Source organism: Corvus cornix, chromosome 4A (genome assembly GCF_000738735.6).
Source record: "Corvus cornix cornix isolate S_Up_H32 chromosome 4A, ASM73873v5, whole genome shotgun sequence".
Taxonomy (NCBI): Eukaryota; Metazoa; Chordata; class Aves; order Passeriformes; family Corvidae; genus Corvus; species Corvus cornix.
Window position 1 is genome coordinate 567155 of NC_047058.1, and position 25388 is coordinate 592542.

Below are 25388 nucleotides of genomic sequence, written 5' to 3' on the forward strand. Positions count from 1 at the left end.
CCTCTAATGACTGAAAACAACATACTCCCATCTAACTGAAATTTTCTTCTTCACCTTTTCTTCCCCAAAAGCTCTTGGATATGACCAGGAGAGAAAGCGCTTTCTTGCTACATGCTGGCCTTCAACTCTCTAAGCTCAGGACATTCAGAGACAGCAAGACCTGACAAAATGCAGTCCTAGGGGGGATGCAATGGTTGCTGCCTTCCAGATGTTAGGCACTAAAAGCAGCCCTCAAGGCAGAAGGATATTTCTCGATGCTTGATTGGAAAACTCACGGTGGTATTATGGCACCCAGGAACATCTGACACCTTCCTTTGTGACTCACTGTGTGTGGAAACCAGACCTGAAAGTGCCCATGGAGACCAGGGGTTTGTGCCACTCCTGCTTCAAGTAGGCAACCTGGAATCCTGGAATGTGCCTCTTCAATCAGAAGAGACAAGGACTTTGTGCAATGTCTACACTCAGTGAAAAATCCCTGGACATCCATCAATGCCTTATGCTTTTAAGGAAAAAAGAATCCAAGGCAGCTGCTGTTTTGCCCCTTGAGCACACATGTAAAAAAAGTGCCTGAGCAGCACTCCAGCCCAAGGATCAAACTGCCAGAGACTCCACCAGGCTACAACTCATGATGCCAAGGGAAAGATCTCAAGTAAGATTTCAGGTAAAAACCAAAGAATTTGGGTTTGCATGGACATAGCTGCCCAGCCCACAGTAGAGCTGGCAGGTAGGCTCAGGCATGGTTGTACTCCATGCTCCTCTGCTCAGCCTGCCTCTGCTCCTGGAGAAACTTCCTGAGGTTTTGTGCTCAGACACTGCCCAGGATCACCGGCATGGATGGACAGCAAGGTCCCCCTGTCCATGCCAGGGGAATGTTTGCATAGAGCAGGAGCTGAGGTGAGAGAGCTGCCAAGGGAAGGGAGCCAAGTGGCGACAGCATCGCCTGGCTTTTTTCATTGTGTTAACCTGCATAAATAAATAAAATAAATAAATAAATAATCCTGGACCTGCATTAAAACAACATTAAAGTGACTTCAGTGTATAAATAAATGGGGTAATGCAGAAGGCCCTGGGAAACACCACCATACCCAACCTTTCTGCTTTACATAGAAGAAGGTTTGGGTTCATAGGCTGGAACATTTTAACTGCTTCAGGAGATGTTCCCTGCACTGGAAGCACCCCCAGGAACAGCCTCTCTAGTCTGAAACCAGGACCTGGCTTTGCATTGCATGGCTGCAGAGAAAGACCCAAATTAAACCCAGCTGCTTATTGGGTGCCTGTAACATCTGACACAAACCCTGACTGATTTCTGCTCCCTGCCTCCCTCCCAGGCTGAGAGCAAACCCTGACCCCAAAGCACTGGTGGAATGATGGTGCTAAAAGCTGGATCTGAATGGTGGTGGAAGTTCTAATGGGAATCCCAGTATCATCCCTGCTGAGCACCAGGACACTGTGGCTGCAGTGCTTGGGCTGTGCTGGACCTGTGTCATCACACTTACTCTGTCCTGGGGGCCAAGGATCTCCCTGTCATGCTTGGGACCATGGTGGAGCTCAAGGAGACCACCTTGACTGCTCTTGCTCCAGAAGGAGTGAGCAAGGGATGGAGGGGATTGGCCCTGGGCTTTTGCCTGGCATCTCCCCGAGTCAGCTTGTACAGCCACAAGAAGATCCCAGGGAGGAGGACACAATGCTCATGTGGGAGCATCCAGATTGTTCTGGGGACACCTCCATTGACCCAGCAAGCAGTGAAACATGGAGGTGACAACTCAATAGAGCTCCAAGGTCCAAGTCCATAAATGCCTCCTTCTCCATCCTATCTGAAGCAATCATGGCTCTCTCTCAGGAATGTCACAATCACAATGGAAAATCAAAATAAAAAGGCTATGTAATCCACTTTGTAAATCCCTTCAAAATCACAAAATCCTCTCTAAAATGGATTACAGAGATTAGAGATAAGAGTTTCCTGGAAAGCAAGAATTGCATTTCAGCCTCCCCCATTTCTTCACTGCCCCAGAAAAAAAGTGTTTGTGCCCCTCACCCCACCTCACTCCTCCTCAACCATCACTGCAACCTTGGGGAGCAAAAGCAGCTCCCTCCAGCCCCTAAAAACAGCAGAGCTGTTTTTACCTGATTTTGCCCTAAGCACTATTTTGGGGCACAATCTCCTGCATATACCTGAGCCTGTGGACAATGTGCATCAGTGGTAGGAAACCTGCCCGCAACAGCAAGAGGAGGGGATGACTGCCAGGCAGTTTTGGTCCATCCCTACTCCATGTGATTGTGCAATGTGCTGCCATGGTTTTATGAGCTGCTGGACTTGCACCCAATCCTGTGGGTACCCAGCAGAAAAACATCCTCTTAAATTAGGGTGGTCTTCTAAAAATCACCAATGTGCCAGTGGTGACAGTGTTGCCAAGAAGAGAAAGGTCACTCATGTGGGGATGATATAAAATTATTTAGCAGCCATGCCATTATTATTCTGATAGATTAAAATCTTTTTTTTTTTACTATTTTGACTCAAGTATCCACAGTCAATGGTGGCAGGACCGGTGGGAATTTTTATTTCATGAGAGTTTTTGTCCTTTCCTTCTTACTTGGAACAACAATAACAAAAAAAGGATTGCAATATTAGCATTCCTGGCAGAGCACACATTCAAGTTCCTGACCTGTTATTGCTCAAGGACTTCTGCAGCTGCAGATGCCTGTTTGGAGCTACAGTTAGGTCACTTTGAATGGTGCTCATAGAATAAGGATCAAAACACTCAGAGCTTGATCAAAAGGACATTTTATGAACATTGCAGCCTGAGTTAAGTGCTGATCTGAATGCTTACGTTTGCCCTTATATTACCTCAGCTTGGTTATAATAAAATTAACACCCTTTTAAATAATACACTCAATTTTTATTTGTTTCATGGTTTTGTGCTTTATGGCTTTGAAAACATATTCTCAAAACCTTTCCATCACTCTGGGAATGTTTAGTTGTTTTGGGATCTGCAAATCAACATCTTTGTCCAGAGGAATAATAAGGGTTGCACCTTTGTATCATTGTTCCACCTGCTCTAACCTGGATTTATCCACCAAAGGTTGGGGTTTTTTTCTGTCCACAAAAGAGGGTAACCAGTCACACTCTCTCTTTTCCCAGGAAGAATTACCACCTCTAAAGAAACAACTAAAAACTGAACTACAAGCACCAGCAGCATCAATAGTCCTTTGTAAAGAGACAACAGAAAAAACAAAGGAGGGAAAAATCCAGTCTCTCCTCTGCATTTCACTTGCACATTAGAGGCAAAATGAACTTACCAGTCTAGGACAGGAGACATCTTATTGGTGCAATACAGCTGCTTAACTGTTCTTTAGAGATATTCATCTCAAAAGCCAGAACAGAAAGAGCATTTTCCCCCCTTTTATTTATTTATCTTTTTTTTGTGCCAACTCACCTTAGCTGAAAAGCACATTGAGATTGTAATTATGGGAAGGCCTCATCTAGTAGATCTGTAAACTCAGCTATCGGCTTGAATTACTGGAATTAGCAAGGCTAATTTAATGTCACTGTTCGAAATAGCTCAGATTTGGAATTTCTTAATGGCCTTAGGAAAAGGAGTCTTTATGCATACTGCAATCTAGGCTTCATTCTTAGACTAAATTCCTTCTCATAGATTTTGTGAATGCCCTGTTTTGTAGCCAATACAAACTCTGTCCAGTAAAATAATGTAAGGACTCAGAATGAAAAGAGATTAGCTGTTCCCTGCTCCTGTTATTTTAAAGCAGAAATAACTTTGGCTTCTACTGATTCATAGACAAAGCTTGAAATGCAAAGCATGCTCAACTCCAGATTCAGCATGAAAAGGACCTTAAAATATTCCCGAGTGCAAGTAATGGACTTATTAGAGGGATGAAAAGAGGCACTTTTCACAGAATTCCAAGGTCTTTAGTCTTGTCATATCAATAATCTTGCTTAAGAATTTCATTCTGTTTACATTTCTTTCCCTTCCAAATATCCTGACTGACTCCTATGAAATACAACATTTATGCTTTTAAAGTGTTAATTTATTTCTGTTAATGTTTGGTGATGTAAAATGTCTGTGGATCACCCAGAGCATGAGTGATGGTGTCATGAGGGGGTGGGACAGGGAGCAATTCTGTGCAGTTATACACCTGAAAATTGATAAATGAGGAGGGAATTTTAAAGACTTGGTTAAAAGCATCTTCTTTAAATAATGGCAGTTGATTGTGCTGGAACTCGACATACCTGCAATCTGTTGCATTCTCCTTTATGTTCATGTTTAACACCCACAAAAACAATGCTGACAGTAAGAAAAAAAAAAAGCTTTATAGATATCAGGAAGGAAATTTGCCTAGCTCTCCTAATCTGCCAAAATATATCAATTTTTAACCCAGTTTGCCTAGACTTTGCAAGATGGTTTGCTCTAAAACCAGCACTAAGCAACTAGTGACAAATTTCCCTCTTTCTTTGAAGAAATTGCTGAAAAACAAAGGGAAATCAGGAACAAATCACAAAAGTCTGTGTGGGCATAGCAGGAAAGGAGACAGAGATGCCCCCTTTTTAAGGAGTGAGGGGAGTTTTTTCTTCATTTGGCTCCATGTCCTCCCCAGGACAATTTGCACTGACTGGGGACTGTCGTAGCATGGAGGGGACACAAGATATTTTGGGCTACATCTGCCCATGGCCCTCCATGAAACAACACCAGCAGAGACCAAAAGACCCCCCAGATATTGTGACAGGATGACTTGGCCATGCTTGGCATGTGGTATTGGCCAGTGATGATTTTCATAGACCAAACCAGATTTCATGCTGCCCAAGAGACCCAAGGGTCTCAAAGCACACCACAGGCATTAATTACACCCTCCACTTTGCAGAAATTAATTAAGCACTAAAGCCTCCTGGCCCCTGAGAGCCAAGCACAAGCCTCCATTCACTAATGGTTAAAACTGAGCCGAGGTTGTGCCAAGGTTTCTGAAACACTGACAGGAGAGCTGAGAAAAGCACCTCTGAGTGCCCCAAGCCACCCTGAAGCAGCAGAATCCTCCCCCCGGATATTTATAATTCCTCTGGACACATCCCAGCAAGTCCCCCTGAGAAGGCAGCCATTTGAGGTTTGGGTCTGAATCACTCTTTATAGCAAGGCATGGAAAGCTGACACACCAGGGAGCTGGAAGGGCAAGGGGCAGTCCCACCCCACAGCCATCCTTCAGGGCATCCGCTCAGTCCCGATTTCTAAGGACTCCTCAACAGTTTCTGACATTAGCAGTCATTTTTCCTGATAACGAACTGGACACCCCTGATGAGACATCCATGTGCCAAGAAGTAATAGGAGCTCCTCACATCATCCTTGTTGCTTTCTTGTGGGCCATTGGCTGCTGTGTCACCTGTTCCTGGGTGAGACATCCTCCAGCCCTATCCTCCCAGCTTCTCCAGCTGCAAGAGGCATCCCCAGCAGACCCATGGGAAGCAGACCAATGGGCAGGCACGCCAACATGCACAGGTGCTCCAAGATGCTCCAGAAACCACCCCCACTGCAGCATTTGCAGAGCTGGTATCCTCCACTGGAATAAATCCACACATCTGACACAGCCTTTGTCACTCTCCTGCAATGCTCCAGTAAATAAACAAAATCCTCTCTGCCTCCTGACTCCCCTGTTTTGCTCCATTCATGTTTGCTGGATGTCTCCCTGTCTTTCCGTCTGCCTGGATGATTTCATGTCCTCTCAGAAGCTGGACGAGCCATTTGCCCAGGGCACTCACAATGGATTCAGATGAGCAGCCTGCCAAACCACAAACATCTGCTGTCACTGTTTCTTTTGCAACAAATGCTTGGATGAAATGGGTGACAAGTGCATTAAAAAAATATGGTACCTGTGCCTGAGAGAGCTGGAAGGCAAAGGGGGATTGCCAGACCCTGCAGCTAACAAAAAGTGGTGGCTGTGCTGGAGCTGTGGCCTGGGAAACCCATTAAGACCACATGGGGTGTCAAATTGTAACACGAGTGGTGGGCTTGCAGGGCAAGCAGGAGCTGGGCAGGAAGTGAATTCAAAGAGACCAGAAACAACATGAGTTTCTCAGCGCATGCCTGCCTTTGCCCTCCCAAAAACAGGGAGGAGAAGGCGAACAGGCACACCTGAGCTGCAGGTCAAGCAGAGGCAGAGACAGCATCCCCCTGTGCAGCCCATCCTGCTGTGGGGGAGATGCCCAGTGAGGGGTCCCTTAGAGCAGGGCTTGCTCTCGGGGCTGTATCTGTTAGCTCTGCTTTAGGGTTAGCGCCATCCTGCAGCCATCCAGTCCCCCAGTGTAGGTCTCAATGGGATGGAGGAGATTTAGGAGCTTCCAGGCAATCCCATATAGTGGTCCCAGTTACTCCATATCCTACATAACAGGAGCTGGTTAAGTATTTTTACAGACAGGTTTCTGCTCCTTAATGTGTGCAACTGGTCGGGGTTAATCTTAGTTATTAGCAACCGAAATCAGGCTCTAGCCTCTTGCTTTCCAACCCAAGCACAGCAGTAATTTTCCTTCCGTGTGTAGCAATACTGCCTTGCTATCTCCTTATTTTGGGATTTTTTTGGTACACAGAACCATTTTTCTTTTTTCCACATTTGTTATGAGTTCTGGTGGTAGGGAGTTGTTTGTAAATCACACAAGTATTTGTTTTACTGGAAACATCTGATTTAACACGTTTGTCTTTCAAAAAAGGCCAATTTTTTTAAACAAAGGTATTAAGCTGCAATGTAAATTGGGCACATCTGTTTATGAGTCACTGCAATAGCACTGCCTCTACTGCACCAGATCACATGGATCTCCAGGGGCCTGATCCAGCAAATTAGAAACTCACAGCTTGCTGTGCTCCCTTTTCCAGCACTCCTCTTCCAAGAGCACTTCTGCCTGATTTTATAAATTAAGGCTGCTAAATAAGAGAGACCTATTTAGTGTCTGCTAATAATATTAGGTGTCTGGCCCAGCAGACACTTAAGTATCAACATGATACTTAAGCTGGTGCCGAAGTCCACAGGCACCCAAGGGCCAAGTTCAGTGGAATTATTTATAGCTGGGAACTCCAGGCTGCACCAGACCCACTCTGCCCACAGTGCTGTACCACCTCTGCTGCCTTCAGTTGCTCAGGGCTGCCATAAAAAACATTTAGAGATATCAGCTGAACCTCCAAGATCAAAACCTGACCCACCAGCTGGTATTTATTCACTGGAAACACAAAGGTCAGCAGACCTGGGGGACGGGTCTGAGGCCCAGGAAAAAGTATGATAAAAAGTCTGATAACTGCAGTGGCTGCATCCCTGATGATTCTGGGGTAAATAAAGCCAATGAGGGGTGGGAAGGAGGGAATCCAAACCAGCAAACAGATGCCTGGAGGGGGCAGATTCAGGACCTCCATCCCCACAAGAGCTGCCAGACTTCAACTGTCCAGGGCAAAGCTTTCTGACTGTCACCAAAGCCCATGCCTAAATAAAGCTACGAGTCTCAGGAAGGGACACGGAAGGCAACAGTGCATCAGATGCTCCCTGAGAACAGGCACTGGTGCACAAGTGGGGAAGTTTGCTTGTACAGGGAAGGGGAGGGGAGAGCATTTTGGGTGTAAATGCATTCTTTCACATTCTCTGCACACGCTTTAGCAGTGATTTATGTGAACAAGAGAAGAGATACTGCAGATTGTGTTCTGCAATGACTTTGGGGAGCACAAAACCTTTTTTTTATTTACTTTTTACTGGAATGATCTACAGAGAACCAGAAGAGGACGAGCAAACATACCAAAGCTGCAGAGCAGCCGGCAGAGAGTTATTAAGGAGACAGAGGATATTACTCAGATTCTGATAATAACCACTGGCTCCCACCTGCCAACTGCAGGCTGTCTGACACAAAAAACTCCAAAAACAGGCTGGAGCAGATGTCTGCTTCCCCATGCAGGAAGTGTCTCCAGTATCCATGAGACACAAGCAAAATAGCTTCAAGCTTTACAGAGACTCGAAATACTGAATTCAAACAGGAAGGAGGGAGAAATAAAAACAGTAAAGCTAAAGGATGTGTCTCACATTGCAGTTGTAATTCACACTTTAGAAATCCTGCTGGGACTCCTGCACTGGACTGAGGCAGTGACAGATGCCCTGACAATATGTCCAGCTGCCAAACCTGATGCTCAGCAGCCAGCAGTACCTGCCACTGCAAAACATCCATCCCCACACATCACAGCACAGAACCACCAATGGATGCAGCAGCATCGTGGGCACTCAGTGGTGCACAGGGTCCCTCAGCACCCAGCAAAGAGTCAGCCCCAAGGCAGTGCTTCAGGCACCAGCTCCCACCTGCTTGGAGATGGGATACACAGACAGGGCCCTCCAAGGAAGGAAGGTGTGGGAAAGGGAAGGTGCTGCTGGGTTTGCATTCAAACTCTGTACTAGGCACCGGCCTAGCCTCCTGTGGGGGGGAAGGGCAGAGCATCATCCCAGGTCCCATGGGAAGCAAAGAGCACATGAAAAGCAGGAACAGACAGCAAGATGTCATTGAGAGCTCCAAATACCATTGAAGACACTTTTTAAAACAACAGAAGCTGGTGAATATGCCAGATTTCCATTCTCATAGAAGGGGAATGTGCTACTGCTCCAAAGCAGAACAAAAGCAAACTGTGTCCAAATTTTCTGTTGTTTAAATAAAAAAAAAATTTTTAAAAGGCAAGTTGACATACCACTCCAACAAAGTCCAATCAATTAATTTGGACTTCTTTTTTTAAATTATTTTTCTGTGGTATAACTAAAAACATCATTTCAAGCAGACTTTTAGACAAGAAGCTACTGTGGAGTGAAAGCAGACAGCATTACCTTGTGCTACAGGCTGCTGCTGCTTCACTTCCCTGCTGCAAGAGCAAAGAAAGATGTCTCAGTTTATTCCAAAGCAAGAAAATCCCATCCAAAACTCCAGCATGCTTCACTGCCTCCCAGTTCCAGTAGAGGCAGTTTGCAACACAAAGTCTCCCATCAGAAAATTTCTGGCTTGCCCTAAAAGCAACATGAGGGGAGGTTAAACTTTGAAGCCAGGGCACTTTTGCCCCAAGGAAGATGCCCCACAGACCAAGAAAAGCTGGCAAAGCCAGCACACTCCAGAAGCATTTGGTTGCCTGAAATTTGTTCCCGTGGAAGAAAACCATCTGGGCTCTCCTTCAAGCTGTGAAAGCCCCAGGCCAGGAATGGAGGGAGAAGGCAGAGCCCAGTATGTGGCAGACACTGTGTGGGAAGGAGAACATCCCTCTAGTTCACAGCTCATCCATCGCAGTGCGCAGGGCTGGGGATCTGCTGGAGATACACCTGGGAACCAGGGGAGCCTGTGCTCAGGCAAACACACCTGGTTCCATTCATGTTACTCCTGGTGTCAGCCCCAGCAGATGTGTGTGCACAGCTCAGGGCTAATGCACAACAGCCGAGGAGAGCTCCTGCCTGACAGATGATGGATCCTCTGTTTCTGGAGCACACGGAGCAGTGTTGACTCAGTAATTGATCCTATCCTGGTAATGCACCGACTGATGAGTGATTTGCAGACCAGACCTAAATTCATATTATTTTCATTTGCAAAGCAAGGGGTGAGAAGAGAGAAAGAAATGAGGATTAAAACACCAGGATCCTAGGAGGTTTCTCTGGAAGAGCATTATCCTTCCCCTTTCCAATACCTTTCTGGCAAGGACTAAAAAAGAGGCTGCTTTCTGGGCAGGTTTGTGTTTCTTTCTGCTGGAGACCAACAGCAACCAGCAACAGGCTCCATGGTCAGGTCTATGCACAGGTCCAGCATGGGCTGTCCATTGATTTAATTTTGAAAACCTCATCTCAAGTAATGCATCTTCCTCCACCCAGGTTACAACCAGATACAGACATCTTCCAGATATTTAGCTCAGAGCTTCATTTAATCAGGCTGGATTATTTCATAGATACACACATTTTTATTTATGGAAAGATGAAAAAACTAATTTTCAAAATGCAGTGCTGCTGTCTGCAGCAAGTAGGGACCTGTTGGATCCTGGGTAGGGAGATGCTGCCATGCAGACTCTCACTCAACCACATGTAAGTAAACACCAGCTCCCCAGAGCTGTTGGTTGCTGCCACAATGCGATGCTGCAACTCGCACTGCCAGGTCATTGCCACAATAACCACCTGCACAAAAACAAACACATTTGTTCAAATTTGAAGAGGGGAACCAAGAGGTCAGGCTTTTTAAGGCAGCCTGGAGAATTTCAGCATTCCCCATCTTCTTCCCCTTAGGGCTCAAAAGCGCTCTGAAAGTTGTACCCAAAATGTTTCCAGTAAGTGGTGGTTTCCATGATCTACCTGAAACATCATCTGTTCTCCTGGACATCTCTTTCAGTGCAAGAGGATGGACAGCAGTGCAGCAGCCACAGCTGAGAGACCAGGGCCTTCTCCTATGCACTTTCAAAGAGACAGGGCCACCTGGCCTAACATTTATTGTGTCTTCAGCTATTTACATAGTTGTATTTCCCCATGTTGGGATTTCAGGAGTTCTCCTTCTGTTTTCTTTTTCTCTTAAAGAATTTTCCCCATACATGTTGCCAGGGGGACAAATTACCAGGTGCTTAAGAAAAACAAAAGACCTGGCCACAGAGGGAGGAGTCCAGCTGTACTACTGTCTTTCACCTGGGCTTGTGGGCTGTGAGTTCTCGGCGTTTTGGATGGGGAGAGAGGCTGGAAGGAATTTGTCAGCACTGCAGACTTCTGCTTTTTCGACTGCCTTCCTTCTACAGGAGAAACCCCGGGATTCCAAAGCCCGCCTTTCCCTGCCCTGCTGGGAGCCAGGCTGCGACCGTCCTGCCCCCCGCCGTTGCTTTGAGCCTTCGCTACTCTGTAGCCCTGCACACCCTGCCTGCCCAGACCTCCGGGGGTTCCCACCGCAGCTCCGGAGTTCCATACATCTCCTCTGCCACCCAGGGATTTGTGCTCGTCCCTGCTATTCCAGCCTGCTGTTCCCGAGGGTCCGGCCGGACACTGGGATCGGCTGCCCAGGGGTTTGTGAAGCCTTTGTTCCATCCCTTCCCGGGATCCCAGGGCACCAGTGCCGCGTGCTCCCCGAGCTCGCTCCGGAGCGCCCCCTGCAGCCGCGGGGGAACCACCGCACCTGCCCTGCTCACCGGGAGCCACCAGCGCCCCTGCCGGCTGCGAGCGGAACTGCACCCGAGGGGAAAGGGCCTGACAGCCGAGAGAGGCTGGGACAGGGTTTGTGATTGTTTGCTGTTACTGACATAGTTATTGTTGTTTGTTTGACTGGTTATACACATACAGATATATAATAGTAAAGAACTGTTATTCCTATTCCTCATACCTTTGCCTGAAAGCCCCTTAATTTCAAAATTATAATAACTCAGAGGGAAGGGGGTTGCAATTTTTTTTTTCATTTCAAGGGAGATTCCTGCCTTCCTTGGCAGACACCTGTCTTTCAAACCAAGACACCCCAAGACACTTTTTGGGCAGACATGTTTTTTAGTCCTTGATGGACCTTAGTTCTGTGAACTTGTCTTCTTTTGTCATTGAAAAGGACCTTAAAGATCATCTAGTTCCACCACACTTGCCACAGACAGGGACCTTCCACTAGAGCAGGTTGCTCAGACCAAGTTGGCCTTGAGCACATTTTCAGGGAACAGGAGCTGCAGCAGGCATAGGGCAGGAGAGGGATGACCCAGCCCTGTGCCCACAGGACATCCTGTGATGTTTTACAGCTGAGTGCTGGCACATTGACACAAGTGCTGAGCACATACATCAACCAGGACAGCCGGAACACACTCCAGGGCCAGAGCCCTCTCCCACAATGCTGAGCAGGGCTGTGTCATTTATTACATCCCCATAATCGCTTTTATCAGCTTACCTGCAGTAAGGCATTAGTAAAAGCCAAGCCACTCATGAAAGGGGCACCCTCTCCTATGTGCAAAGTCAATCAACATGTTATATTGTTATCGAGCTTGCAGACAAACCTCCCTTTGTACAACAAAATGTGCAGATACGGTACCCTGACCATCAGTGTAAGGTTATCTTATCAGGCCTTTAGTAAGTAGCACCTGATCTGCTTCTGTCTGAAATATGCCTTTATTGTTGTCCCTTAAAAAGAAAACCAGTTAAACTATTTTGCCTCTCCACAAGGAAAAACAGCAAAAAAAAGAAAAGCAAGAATGTATCCAAGTCAGGAATTGTGTTTCCCAACTTCATCAGAATTCATATGTTTTCAGCCACAAAAAACAGATTCATCATCCTTTAAAGAAAAATATGGCCATCACTATTGCAACTGGGCACATTTTTGCATACTTGAAATTGTTTTGAGGCGTTCAGTCTTGTAAGATGCTGCATGCAGTAACAATTTAAAGAAACATTAGCTCCCAAATGACACTGTTGGAAAGTATCTCCTTAGACACCCTGGCATAGTACAAACTGTTATTCAAACCTGCAGCCTAACTAGATGCTTTTGCCAGCAGATTGGCATTATAAACATTTGGGAGTGATGAGCAATCACAGATTCCCAAAGACCTTGGCATATTTTTACGTGTTACAGCAGAAGCATCATCTCATCTGACCTTTAGTGTGTTTCCAGCCCTTCAGCCCCACCCAGTCTCCTCACACTGAGCCCACAGATCAGCCTCATCTTCCAAAAGAAGGATTTAGACCAGTGTCTGCTCACACTGGGAATGTAATGCTTCATGTGATTTATGAATGTCCCCTCCTCTGATTCAGCTTTTTAAAAATGGTACATCATTCTTTGCTTTGAGTGAGAATGGACTGAGGCAGAGGAAGTCCTGAAAATACCAGATACAAATTGCTCAGATGGGCTTGGATTTGTAAGCACAACACTGAAAAAGTTAAACAACAGTTAAAAATTGAAGTGCAATTGAAATAAAAAAAATAGAACCATGAGATTAATATGTCCAGTGGACTTACTTGCTGATTCCACCAATGGTTTTTGCACATATATAGCTTTTCTCAAAGTACAAATTCTGATAGATGACCTTCTGCTTCTTCAGTTGTGAACTTAGTGTTTCTTTGGAGGAACTCAGGGCACAGAGGTCACAAGAACCCTTCAAAATATACACACTGTGTACAGTCTGAGGCCTGCAAGAGTCACAGCTAGCTGAAGGATGCTATGAACAAGCCCTTGTCCAAACACCACCAATAATTTTCCCAGTCTGTCAATAAAAAAAATCTTTTTTTTGCTGACGTCAAAAGTAAATTAATGAACTTGCCACTCAATCAGAGCATCAGTCAACTGCTACACGTGACTCCCTCTCCATCTTTCAGCTTTTATTTAGACAATGATGAGGAATTCTTGACTTTCTACCAAATCTTCATTAAAAGAAAAATTCAATAAACACAAACATTTGAAATAGAAAAGCAATAATCAGGCTACTGCATTTTTTTAGTTGGTACAATTCCAGCTCTTCCATCAGGATAATCTAGCTGACATTTGGCCTTGTCATTTTTTCACCCTGGGACAGGATGAATGTCTTGTAAAACAGCATGTTTCTGCTATCAACAGCACTCTCTTTGGAGAAAAGAAAAATAAAAAAAAAAAATGTTTCTGCTACTAAAATGCTAAGTGCTAAAGCTTTTAGCAGATAGAAAAACTCATGGGAAGGATGCTGTGTCAATCCAACCCAGCTCACCTGGTGCCTGAGCAAAGGACAGGCCAGCCCTGCTGAAAGCTGAGCAGAGCCATGAACAGTAAATATTGATACCGCATACATGATATTTGACAGTACGACCATCCAAGCCTGCAGGCTGTTCATGAGGATGGGACAACAGCCACATGGCCCTGCGCTGTCAGCAAAACCCACACAGATGGGGATATGTCCCACCTGTGGAAGGAGTATTTTAAAAGTCATTCAGGTATTTGAAAATGCCTGTCTCAGCAGAGGGATGAACAGCCCAAGACCCAGCAGTAAATGGAGCAGAGCAGTGTCAGCAGATACAGGTACTGGGACAGGGGCACCCTTGAGGCATTGGCAGAGCAGTGATCATTGTGGTAAAGGATGGGAATACATGATCTTGTAAATATTTTAACTAGTGTTGGTCTGTCTCCCAGTACACACATGGAGTGACCCTCGGCAGACTGATTGCTATTCCCATGTTGGGAGCATCCCCTCTTCCAGCACAAAAGCTCATTTCTAAGGAACTTTTCCCACAGAAATGAGCAGCAGAAACTAGGAGGGCAGCACCCAAAGCGACCTTGTCTGGCCTCCCCCTCTGCCACTCACAGCCACCACCTTGACAGGGGAACCCCCCGGTACATGTTTGACCCCCAAAATGAGCAGCCTCAGGGAGGGAGCTTGGATTGATGGCACCCTCCTGAAATAAATCTGGGAGAAGATGGAGTGAGGGGAGGAAGGTCACCAAAGGCTGAGCTGTAGGAACATCTCAGCACTGAGACCTCTAACATGGAATGCTTTACTGGGGCATTTGGAGTTGTTTAAAAGCAGAATAGGATGAAAGTTGCAACTCACAGGGTTTCAGAGCAGCTTCCAAAAACATGGTGAAGGACAGAAAACACAGGGTTCCCACTCTGTGCCCACACAGGGCATGGCCACCACACAAACACAGAGACCTCCCCTGCCCTGTGACGTGCCTATATTCCCATTTGGAAGCAAAACCACCTTTGTAACATGGAGAAAGGGGCTACCAGCAAACAGCCTTTCCACCTGAGAAGAGACCACACTTGGACAGCTCAGAGGCAATATTCAAGCCTGTAATTTGATGAGAGCACTCAGAAAAAATCCTGCCAAGAGAATAAATCAGTGGCAAAACAAGCTAGACTAAAGAGTTACAGATCTGGTAAGTCATGGGGGAGACTGTGCTGATTTTTCAAATAGCGCCTAGGTATGGTATGAATTGCTGGAAACCCACAAAGGGTCTGGCTGCAAATGGGCAAGGTGCAGGAAAACTTGGAGCTTCCTTGGGGGCTTAACCTACAAACTCCCTCTTCCCCTTAGAAATAGCCAAGGGACAGCCGAGAGGAAAACTAACTGCAGGTTATTGCAGTAGCAGCAGCCAGGCAGGGGAGCTGTTTTACATACACAGATTTCCAGAGCCATCTTTATATATCTTTATTGCACACATATCTCATGGGATGAGGCCAACTTCCCTTCCCAGGACAAACTATTTCTGCTTAATTCTGCCAAATCCATCTGTTCCCAAGACAACTTTTGTTGCTGCCTAACACAGATATTTTGGAAGAGTAAATCTTCCCCTCAAGCTCCCAACCCCTTCCCCCAGTTGCTGGATTGTTCAGAATGTTCCCTGGGTGTTTCACCTACTAAAACAGATCTTTTCCTCCCAGCAAAGCTTGTGAGATGCCATGGGGCACAGGTGAGCTGGACCAAACCACCTTTGCAAAGCCTCTGAAATGCCTGCACCTCCTCTCCCCCAGCATTTAATAAAGCCCACACCTGGCACAGGAGCCTGTCCAGCGTCCATGTTTTATTTTCAAGCTCCCTGGCAATGATCTCTTTGGTTCCAAGTGGCATCTGGAGTGAGCACACCCGAGGTGAGCTAATTAGTGGGTGGCTGGCTGGAGCACCAGCAAAGCACCAACCACCCCGAGCTCTTTTTCCTTTGAGTGCCTAGTGCAGGATGACTGATCCCAGAAGGCTGTGAGCACATGTTTGCATCACAGAGCCTGGAAGACATTTTCACTGGTTCATAATTTGGGGGGAAATACTATAATTCATTTGCAGACATGATTTGCCATTGGTGTGGCATAAATATATGTGTGTGTATGTACAGAGCTCTATTTTTAGAGCTGCATGGCCAGGGTGCCAGCACCATGGGTACTCTATTGACAAACAGGATGCACTCTTCTCTGAGTTGGGAGGTTTTCAGTCCTCCCCCTTATTGTAAACATCATCTGCCTTCAAAACCCTTAATGTGTTGCAGATGTGACAAACAATAAAAGACCTATCATAAAAAAAAGCCTGCCATCTCCATGTTTCCCACTGGGGCAACATAATAATGAATTTATTAGCATATAGGGCTCACCAACATATGTTTATAGTCACTCGCAAACTTTTGACTTGACAGTTTACAAGTATGTTTAAATCATTAAAGTTTGGGTTGATTGTCCAGTTATCACAGTCTCATTATAAATAGGAAACAAAGGTTACATTTTATACAACAGGCAATAAATCAAAACTAGTCTGTATTTTAGAGTGACTTTCTTTTTTCCTCTTTTGCTCCTTTTTCATCTCCTTATTTTCAAGACCTTCTGAGGGGACATCTTGGTGAGGCCAGTGCTCAGTAGATGTTTGCAGTTAGCTGGCAGGACCAGTGGCACCCACACCAGGGAGCAGGAGAAACTCTCACTGCATTTGAGAGATGCAAAGACCTCAGAGGTGGCAAACTCTGCCAATGTTTTCACTCAATCAACAGCCAAAATCAGAGCCAGCCCAAGACACTCACCTCTCCTCCTTCTCAAGGCATCACCAAGTCCATCTGCAAGGCTTGGGAAACCCTCTGGAAGAGAGTTCTCCACTGCCAATTTCCTCCTAAGCTGAACAAAGCAAAGCACCTGAGAAAAGGAGGGCAAAACCCCAGACTGTGTCCCCTGACTGCAGACATCGAGGGTCAGCAGGACTCAAACATGCTCAAATGGGGGTTTGGGTTTGACCATTGCACTACAACACAGCCTTCCATCCATGGTCCTGCCTTAACACTGCAGAGCATCCAGCACAGGATAAAACCAGGGGCTCAATAGCACAATCCCAGTCACTCCCAGTCCCTTCTGCCTCTATTACAGGGTAACCACCTTGGAAAGTAGAGAGATAAAGCCACATTACATTTTGTAAACTATTTCCAGATTTCAAAGCCTGGCATAATTTCAAATCGGCATGCTACCCTAAAATTTAGAATTTGTGGGAAGGGGGGGGGGGGGGAATGTGGAATAGTTTCTGGTCCCTTTTATTTCTTGCTATGTACATGTAATACGATGGAAAAAAATTAATTGAAAAATACCCTTTCAAAGTAAAAAGAAATATCATTCTCATGTTGAAAGTGAATATTTCCACACCATCAGCAACTTTTCCTGGGCTGGTTTCCAACTTAAAACTTGAGCAGAGTCATAGTTTATATCCAATACCAACCAAATAGGATTCTGTCACTTGTCATATCAGCTTCACCTTTCTGCTCTAAAGCAAATCATAGAAAAAGAGCATATGGCATGGGCAAGCAAGGAAGAAGGTCTCCCTGATGGCACAGCCCATGCCCTCTGAGCTAAGTCAATGCCTTAAAGCCCTGTTGGAAAAACTCCACACTCTCAGCAACCTGAAGCACTTTACCTGCCAGGAACCCCACGCCCCAGAGACACAACTGCTTTAAAGTTAGTATTTACCCATCCCAGACCAAAGGCAGCAGCAAACACCCTCCAGCAGAGCAGCACAGGGAGGACAAATCCTCTTTTCCTACTACATGTTCATGTACCACAGTGACAAGAGGGGTCTAAGTTGCCAGAAGGGCAAGTCATCAGGGACATCAATACAGTGATTAAACTAGCCTAGAGAGACAGAAAAAGGCAGAAAGGATCATATACCTGGCTTCAGAGATCACTGATGATAGTGTGGGGAAGACTTTAAGAGGAAATTAGAAACACATTAAAAATAGCATCAAGGTGCGACACAAAGATCATGGAAAATGAAACACTTATCTCTGCTCTCAGCATGGGACACTGTGAATCACCTGTATTTCTTTAACAAACTTTGTTATTTAGTTCTTGGATGAAATAAAGTATATTTTATCCTTCTCACAATTCTGTGTTTCTCTTTCAGACTTGGAGTGGAGGACTTTAAAAGTCTTTTTTTTCTCTTACTTAATATTTGAATATATGTATTTTATGCATTTTACATAATGTGTCAATAATCTTTGATATGAGACTGGCATTTAATATTTCAGCTCTCACTTCATTAAAGATAGTTTAATTATCCCAGACCAATGGGAGGGAATTTATAAACATCTGTGCTTCGTTTAGGAGCCCAAATTTGCCTTTTAAACTTCAAAGCTGCAAAGCTGATTTTATCCAGCTTCAGTTGTCTGGTCTCTCAAAGAGCACCGTGTAGCACTGGAACCAGCATTAATTGGGCCAAGCCTACAGCCCGCAGACCAATGTCCAACACTGTTCATCCATGCTGGACACAGCCTCCAACAGCCTGGGCTTGCTCACACTAGCGAACAGATGAGCTCCACAGACTGGTCAGTGGATCAAGGCAAAAGCCCACACCAGCAGCACATGTGACTTCCCGACTGGTCCTTTGCTTTCTCCTCCCAAGGGGTGACCAAGGACTACCTCATTAATAATGTCAGGAGTGCCTCAGGGCCGTTTTCAAAGCAACCAAAGACATGACTCACACTGGCAAGCAAAGATTTTTAGGCTCCCAAGTACCTAAATCACTTCCGCAAAATGAGCCTGAGGTATTTGCAAAAAATCATTGGGGGTTTCTAAACCCTACATCAGAAATAACCATCATTAGCTGCAGTCAGACAAGCATTCCTGACTTTCTGATGCCCATCAGGAAGCTAAGAAGCTCATCTTGAATCTCAGGATTGCAAGCAGCAGTGGGAAGGAAAGAAGAGGCTGACCCTGGGACCTGCATCAGATTTGCAACTTGCCTCAAATCCTCTCCAATGGGCTGCCCTCAATACACCCTTACAAAACCAGCCTGGAAAAGCAGAGGCATTTCTTCTCCAGCTGCTGCCTCAACTGGCACCAAGGCCAGCCAGCACAGTTCTGGGCATCTGTAGCCTCTGGGCTGTGGAGGGCATTGGGGGTGGCTGCAGCAAGTGAACCTGAGCAGACCCCAGGGAGCAGCTCCCCATACCATCACCAAAACCTATAATCCACAGAGGGACAGCTGCTGCAATACCACCATCCCCATCACCTGCTAAGAAACGGAGCTGGTTCCTCACTCGCAGCACTCCATCCCCAGAGCCTCTGCCACAGTCATCTTCATCGTCGCAGTCTCCACTCTCCTCCTCCTCCTCTTCTGGGGCTTTTCCTGAAGCTTTTCGATGGGGCAAAGTCATCCCTCTGAGCAGCTGAAAGACATGAGGGGCCACAGTCACTCAGCCGCTTCCCTCCACTCTCCCTGCTGCTTTGTCCTCTGCTCGCTGGGGGAGTGGGTGACAGGAGCGGGACAGGATTCAGTGGAGCCAGGACAGTGGGACAAGACCCCAGCACACTCCTTGTGCCAAAGTACTGATGAGCTCAGGTTCATTCATGGACAAAGCTGCACACAAAACTTCAGTGGAAGAAACAAAAGGAGGAGGCAAACCCACATTGAGTCATTCTGCCCTTCAGCTTCTGCCCAGTGAGCATCCCATGAGCCCTGCAAGACCCCAATGTCACCAAAGCTCTGGGGTCCGCTACAAAACGCATGTCAAGTTAGGCCAGACAGGGGAAAAAATAGTAGCAAGAGGAACCTCTGTTCAGGGAATCTCACTGCTTTCAGGGACTCTATCCCATCTGAGAAGTAACACAAGAAAGGAAATGGCATATCTCTCAGGTCTGTATGGACTCCACAAACTACATCTAAAAAAAATCTCATTTCTCACTCTTGAAGCACAGAGGGTGCTAGTGAAAGTTTTTGGGGTAGCCAAGTGACACAATGAAAGCATCTTTTAAAGAATATTTTAAAGCTGAGTCCTAAGTAACAGTGGGAATTTGTACATCCCTGAGACAGGGACTTGAATGCCTCCCCTGAGCATGGGGTCAGGACCACTTTCCAAACATGGGTGGGAGCTCCCCATGCTCCCATCACAGCACACAGAGGGATTAGACACAGTATAAATTATCAGCTTCCTCTCTTCACTGACTTTCCTGATTTTGCTGTTGCTGAAAGCAGCCAGCTACTCCAACATAAACCCAGATCCCCTTTGAAAAAGTGTGAGTCAGCTAGTTAATATATGCTGAAAATTTCTATCACTGCCACTCTGCTGTTAAAAGCTTCTTGAATTTAATCTCAGTGCTAAGGGAAAAAAAAAATGAAAAGGATAAGTAACAGAGAAGATATTGCAAAATGGGACCTTTCCGCATACTTCAGGGGTTTAGTTAGTTCCATCTCTTGCAGCACTGTGCATGCCTTGCAAGGCATTTTTTAATATCTGGAATCTAGGTTATATTTTTAAACTATTAAGCTAGCCTTAGAAAACAGTTTCTAAAATATTTAGCTCCTGAAGTTTATACAGCCTTGGAGGAATGCCTTTGGCATCTGGCTCGCCCTGTCCACAGCAATGTCCACATACTTCAGTGTTTATATTAGAGGAGTGTAACATAATGAAAAACAAATGGCTCCATGTAAGACCTCTTTGGGTTCCCCAGCTGCAGCAAACCCTGCAGCAAAGCTCTCTCTGGCACGTGTCAAAGTCTGCCTGGTGTGAGAACCATGCTGGGTGAGTCCCACATCCACGGTAGGCAGCAAAATGCAGCTCATCTCCTCAAAACTCAGAGGATGTGCTTTCACGGTCTCCAACAGGCTTTGGCTCAGGCTGGTTAAGTTCATTTTTCAGGAATTTTATTTTGTTTAGACATTTACAGGCCTTTCCCAGAATATGGTGCAACCACAAAAAAATAACAAACAAAAAGGCAAGTGCAGCGCTGGGGGTAGCACAGGGAAGACCCCACCCAGGAACTGAACATGCCAACCACCCAAGCCTTTACATCATCACTTGTACTTTGCTCCTCCAAACAAAGCCCCCAGCTAATAGCAGTCCTCAGCTCGAGGTAGAATGAGGGTCTCCCATGCACAGCTAATTAGCACACACACCAGTTCAAACCCATTGCTCCAGTGCACCACTGCCAAAACCCAAGTCCATCGTGCTGAAAGGGACCGCGACTGTTCAGCAGCAGGATGCTTGCTCCTCTGTGGGATTCTCGTTCCTCTGCATCCCAGGAACAGAACAAGCCAGACGGGACCCAACCATGCAGTCCAGGTGGCACAGCTTTCATGATTTACCTGAAAGAGCAGAGGAACTTTCTGGCAGAGAGAATTAACTTTTGGGATATTTTCAGATTTAATAAGCTCAGTGGGGGGCAAGGAAAAATCAGGATTTTTCAACTGTGTGTTTTCAAACAATAAAATAACTGAGCATTTCTTGTAATACTAGTTTTTTCCTTGGCATGCCATAAATTAGCAGCTTAATTTCTATGCCTTTGTAGCCACAATAAAACAGGAACTTTCTGAGAAACATCACGTGGGCCCCAACTTCAGCTCAAGTGAACGTGACATCCCTGTGCCACACTGCTCATTCCTTTGCCAGGAGAAAACCTCCATCCTTAGCCATGCCCTCCCCAGCTGCTGACAACTATAGAGAGATTCAATTAAATTTTTCAGCTGCCTGTGGGAGAAATAGAGCCCATGACACAAAACCTACTGGAATAGTTAGCAGAGACCAGGCGTGGGGTGGAAATCCTACTCCACTCAATTGGTACATCCAGACCCAGGAATGCTGTTGGATGTCAGCTTCATCCAGAGCAGCAGCCCTAGTCCCACTCATCAACCATTCCACAACCTCCTTGATGGTTTGCATGCTTTATGAAATTATATTTGGTGGGCTGAACATAGATTCCCCATCCTTAAATAGCAAGCAGAGCTGACTGTACCCTAAAATTACAGTTTATTCATGTCTTGTGGTTTAAAGCCCGTGGTAAGAGGCAGGAAAATACACGGTCTGGTGATCACTAAAGTAGTATGTAACAGTGAGATAGCTTTAACTTAATCACAACTCACCCAGCTCTAAGAGTTTACTGTCTTATCTACTCTTCTTTGCTAAACCATAATGGCAAAAATACACTGTAAAGTACCTGATGTAAACTGGAGCACACTTTGTGGGAGGCCGGGGACACACATCCGCACACCTCCGAGGGGGCTGCGGGGCTTTCCTCTTCCATCCACACAACCACCACGGCAAGAAACTCCCTCTGCTCCTCACTACAACTTCTAACGGATCAGGCATCCATCAGTTTTATTTCCAACCTCATCCCCTTTAAACCCTGACCCTCTGGACAGATAGGGTGGGCAGTGCCAGGGCATCAGCAGGAGGCACTCCAAGGGACACTGGGCAGTCACATCTGGTTTCCATGTACATCTTTGTTGTTTGGTTTGTCTTGTGGTCTCCCTACAACTTAAAACACAAGGCAGAAAGGAACGGTGTGCTGAGCCTTCCTGCAAAGAAAGCTCCCCAGGATATCCCAGCATGATTTACACAATTATTCATAACTGTACAGTGAACAGACAAAACAGATGCAGCAACACAGGGTAATGACTCAGCTTGTCTTGGACAGGCCACTGTATGTTGAAATCTTTTTAACTCCTCATTCTTTACAACCACTTCACTCAGAGCCCCCCATTCCACCAGCCCACTGAGCCACCTGGTCTTATTTTTCCAATTTCAACACAAACAGTGGGTGCTGCAACATAGTTTTTACCATTAATCACCCATCTCTGAAAAGAGCTCAGCATCATGTTTCTTGGACTGCAGTTTCATAGCTGTTTTGTCCTTTTGGAAACTAAGCCCACAGTATTGCAAATATCAATTTGAGCAACACCCAAAATTGTGCCCACAAATTCAGATTAAATACTGTCAGCAAGCTACAAGCACTGTGCTCCTTTAGGGCAGAAATCATCCCTTTCAACACACTTCAAAAATATGTAAAGTAAAGAGAACAGCCAAAGAGATTATTAAGGGGAATAGAAGACTTTTAGAAAAACATTTAATTCCTTCATGAGTTTAGGGGAGAAGGCTGATTGATATTTGTAATCTTTTGGTGGACAGAGCTGTCATTTAATTTAGCTTGCATGACTGAAAAAATTTAACAAAAAGTGCTCCAGAGAGTTTTGTTGAAATTCTTTGCATGTTTTTAGTAAGCCTCTGGAATACGATCAAACCTAAAGAGCTGGAGAGGATGGAGACTGAACTTGCAGCTAAAATAATATTCAGAATTGTAATATATGCTTAATAATCAAGTATTCACATCCAGCAGAAAAAGTGGCTCAGTGCACAAATGACTCTGGAGCTCCAGCCATGTGTCCATGTGCTGCTTGGCATCAGGAAGGGAACCCTGGCAACTCAACCTAGCAGGGAAAACCAGCTCCTGGCTCTGCTAGAAACCTCACAAAACTCAATGAATTTCACCACCTCACAACTGGTTGAAAAGCTCAGGATGCCTTCCTTCAGGAGCCTTGTAAGGAAGACTTTTGGAGGAGCAAAGGTATTACCTCCCCTTCCTTCACTCCAGTCACCCACTCCAGCCACACACTTACAAGTACCTGACACAAGTGCTGAGATACTTCTCACACAACTCCTGAGATTCCCAACGGATCAGGTTTCTCTATTTTAAATTCCATCCTGCTAAAAACATTGGGTTTTGGGGGTGAAAAACTAGATCTTATGTGGCCAATCCTGACCTTGAAATCTGCAATACCAAATAATTTATGTGTGGCTTTTGAATCAGGGCAACATCATGGGAAACGTGCAGATTTTCACACGATACTGTTCCCTGTTAACAGCTCATTATGATGTACAGAAGTATATTCCCATTATGAAATACAGCTGGGGTTGTTTTGCTTACGAAGGTCATTATCTGATCACAGGCAAGAATTGGGGAAAGGAACCCATTTTATAAGGCTAAGTTGTGGACTTTTTCAAAACTCATGTGTTTTGAATTTGGTGGCCTGATCAAACATAAGCATGCAACAGCAGAATCGATTCTCTCCACTTCCTCTGCTTATTAGCCCTGGAAATAGCAGGAAAAGATTATATTTTATTAGCAAATACTTTATTATTTAACCAACCCTCATGAGATTGCTGGTGCCCTCCACATCACGTTTCTATTTCCCCGCTGCCTTAGGTTTACCCACTCTGTGGAGACACACCTTTGTGGAACAGGAGTATGCACAAACACAAACTTAATGCAACATCAACAGCATAATTTTTTTATTGCTTCTTTACAAGCTCCAGAAAGCCTTCCCCCTCTTGGGCAGCAACAAAATGCAACACATATTACAGAAAAACTCAATGTTCACTGGCACCAAGCACCAAACTCCGTTTGAAAATAAGGATATTTAACACCTTAAAAATATCTGTAAATACCGGGATTTGTACTTCTGTCTTGCAAGAGTGAACACATGAGTGTGTGCACACCGGCAGGCACCACTGCTCTTCTGATGACAGCGCTGGCCCATGGATAGAACCACCCATTTTGGCAGGAGAACATCTGAATTGTGGTTTCCTTATGGTCCTTCCAGTTGGATGCACCTTGGTAGCACAGACATGGCAGAGAAGAAACCTGTTCCTCATTGAACTCCAATTTCAAGCTCAGCAGAACAAAAAGTGATCACTAATCAAATGTTAATAAAGTGAAAGCAGACTTTGGAGATGGAAAAGTGATTTGCAGTGCTTGGAAAAATGATGAGTTGGACATGGCCATTTTCTCAGCTGCTCTAAAGGCCAATTCTGCATTTCCCTGTGCTGCCTCCTTTGAGACATCACAAGGTTTGAGCTAAACTCAGCAGACCAAGCCCCAGACAGCACCTCCTGCCTGCTCTGAACAGCATCAGCAAGGGCATTCCCTCCCCACACACTGCTCTTGAGTCACTCCTACTCTGGGGCTCTGCACTAGTCCATGGTGATGGGTGACTAAAGTTGTGAACCATAGTTCTGAGCCTATATTGTGGCTCCTTAGCCATAAAAATGTTTTAGTCTTTAATTCTAGCACTCAAAATACCTGGAATAGGAAAAATCCCTACCATGCATCAGTTGGGGTTTACCAGCACAGCAGGACCCACTTTATTATCTTCACAGGCTCCAGAGGAGATGCTCTTGGCTGCCAGTTAAGTCACTTTTCCTGGTCACTCTCCTGATAGCACAAAGAAGATGGTGACAGCAGTGAATTCATTGACCAAAGGGTGGCTCTACTTTATGGATCATCAGCTTAATTCCAGATTAGCTATCCAAACTGACATCATCCCTATGGGTAAAGGGAGACAGATAAAGACCCCTAAGTGCTGGCAGTAATTAACACGAGTTCGCACTCGACAATAAATCTCATTTGGCAGCAGAAGGGGCTGCCAAGGAATTATGGATTGCTCTGGTTTGGTGAGGGCGGGCTGATGCCCGGGACTGTATGCTCCCATGGAGGTTAAGCCCTGGCTAGCACCACGGCAGGCACAGGGACCAGCTCCTGCCTGCTGTCCCCCAGGCAGGGGAGGTGTCACTTCCCTGGCCTGAACAAATGCTCATTCATCACCAGGCACATGTGAAAAAGAGATTACCCAGGCTTTACGATCAGCTCATTCACCTTATATCCAGTTCCTTCCCCTTCCACCCCAGCTATTTATGGCTTGTTTTTGTGC

The 25388-nt window shown here is 45.6% G+C and overlaps 1 protein-coding gene across 4 annotated transcripts in view; it reads right to left on the reverse strand.

Annotated features, from left to right (window-relative positions):
- The window catches only part of GPC4 (glypican 4), a 233409-nt gene that overhangs the window by 92853 nt on the left and 115168 nt on the right, over positions 1 to 25388 (reverse strand). For 2 of the 4 annotated variants that reach the window (XM_039572288.1, XM_019287753.2), the window contains 2 exons: positions 20802 to 20990; positions 18918 to 19074 (listed from right to left, as the gene is read on the reverse strand). In XM_039572288.1, coding sequence (XP_039428222.1) covers positions 18918 to 19074; positions 20802 to 20990 — 346 coding nt within the window. The remainder of the gene's footprint in view (positions 1 to 18917; positions 19075 to 20801; positions 20991 to 25388) is intronic. The other 2 variants (XM_039572289.1, XM_039572291.1) reach the window with 1 other exon arrangement.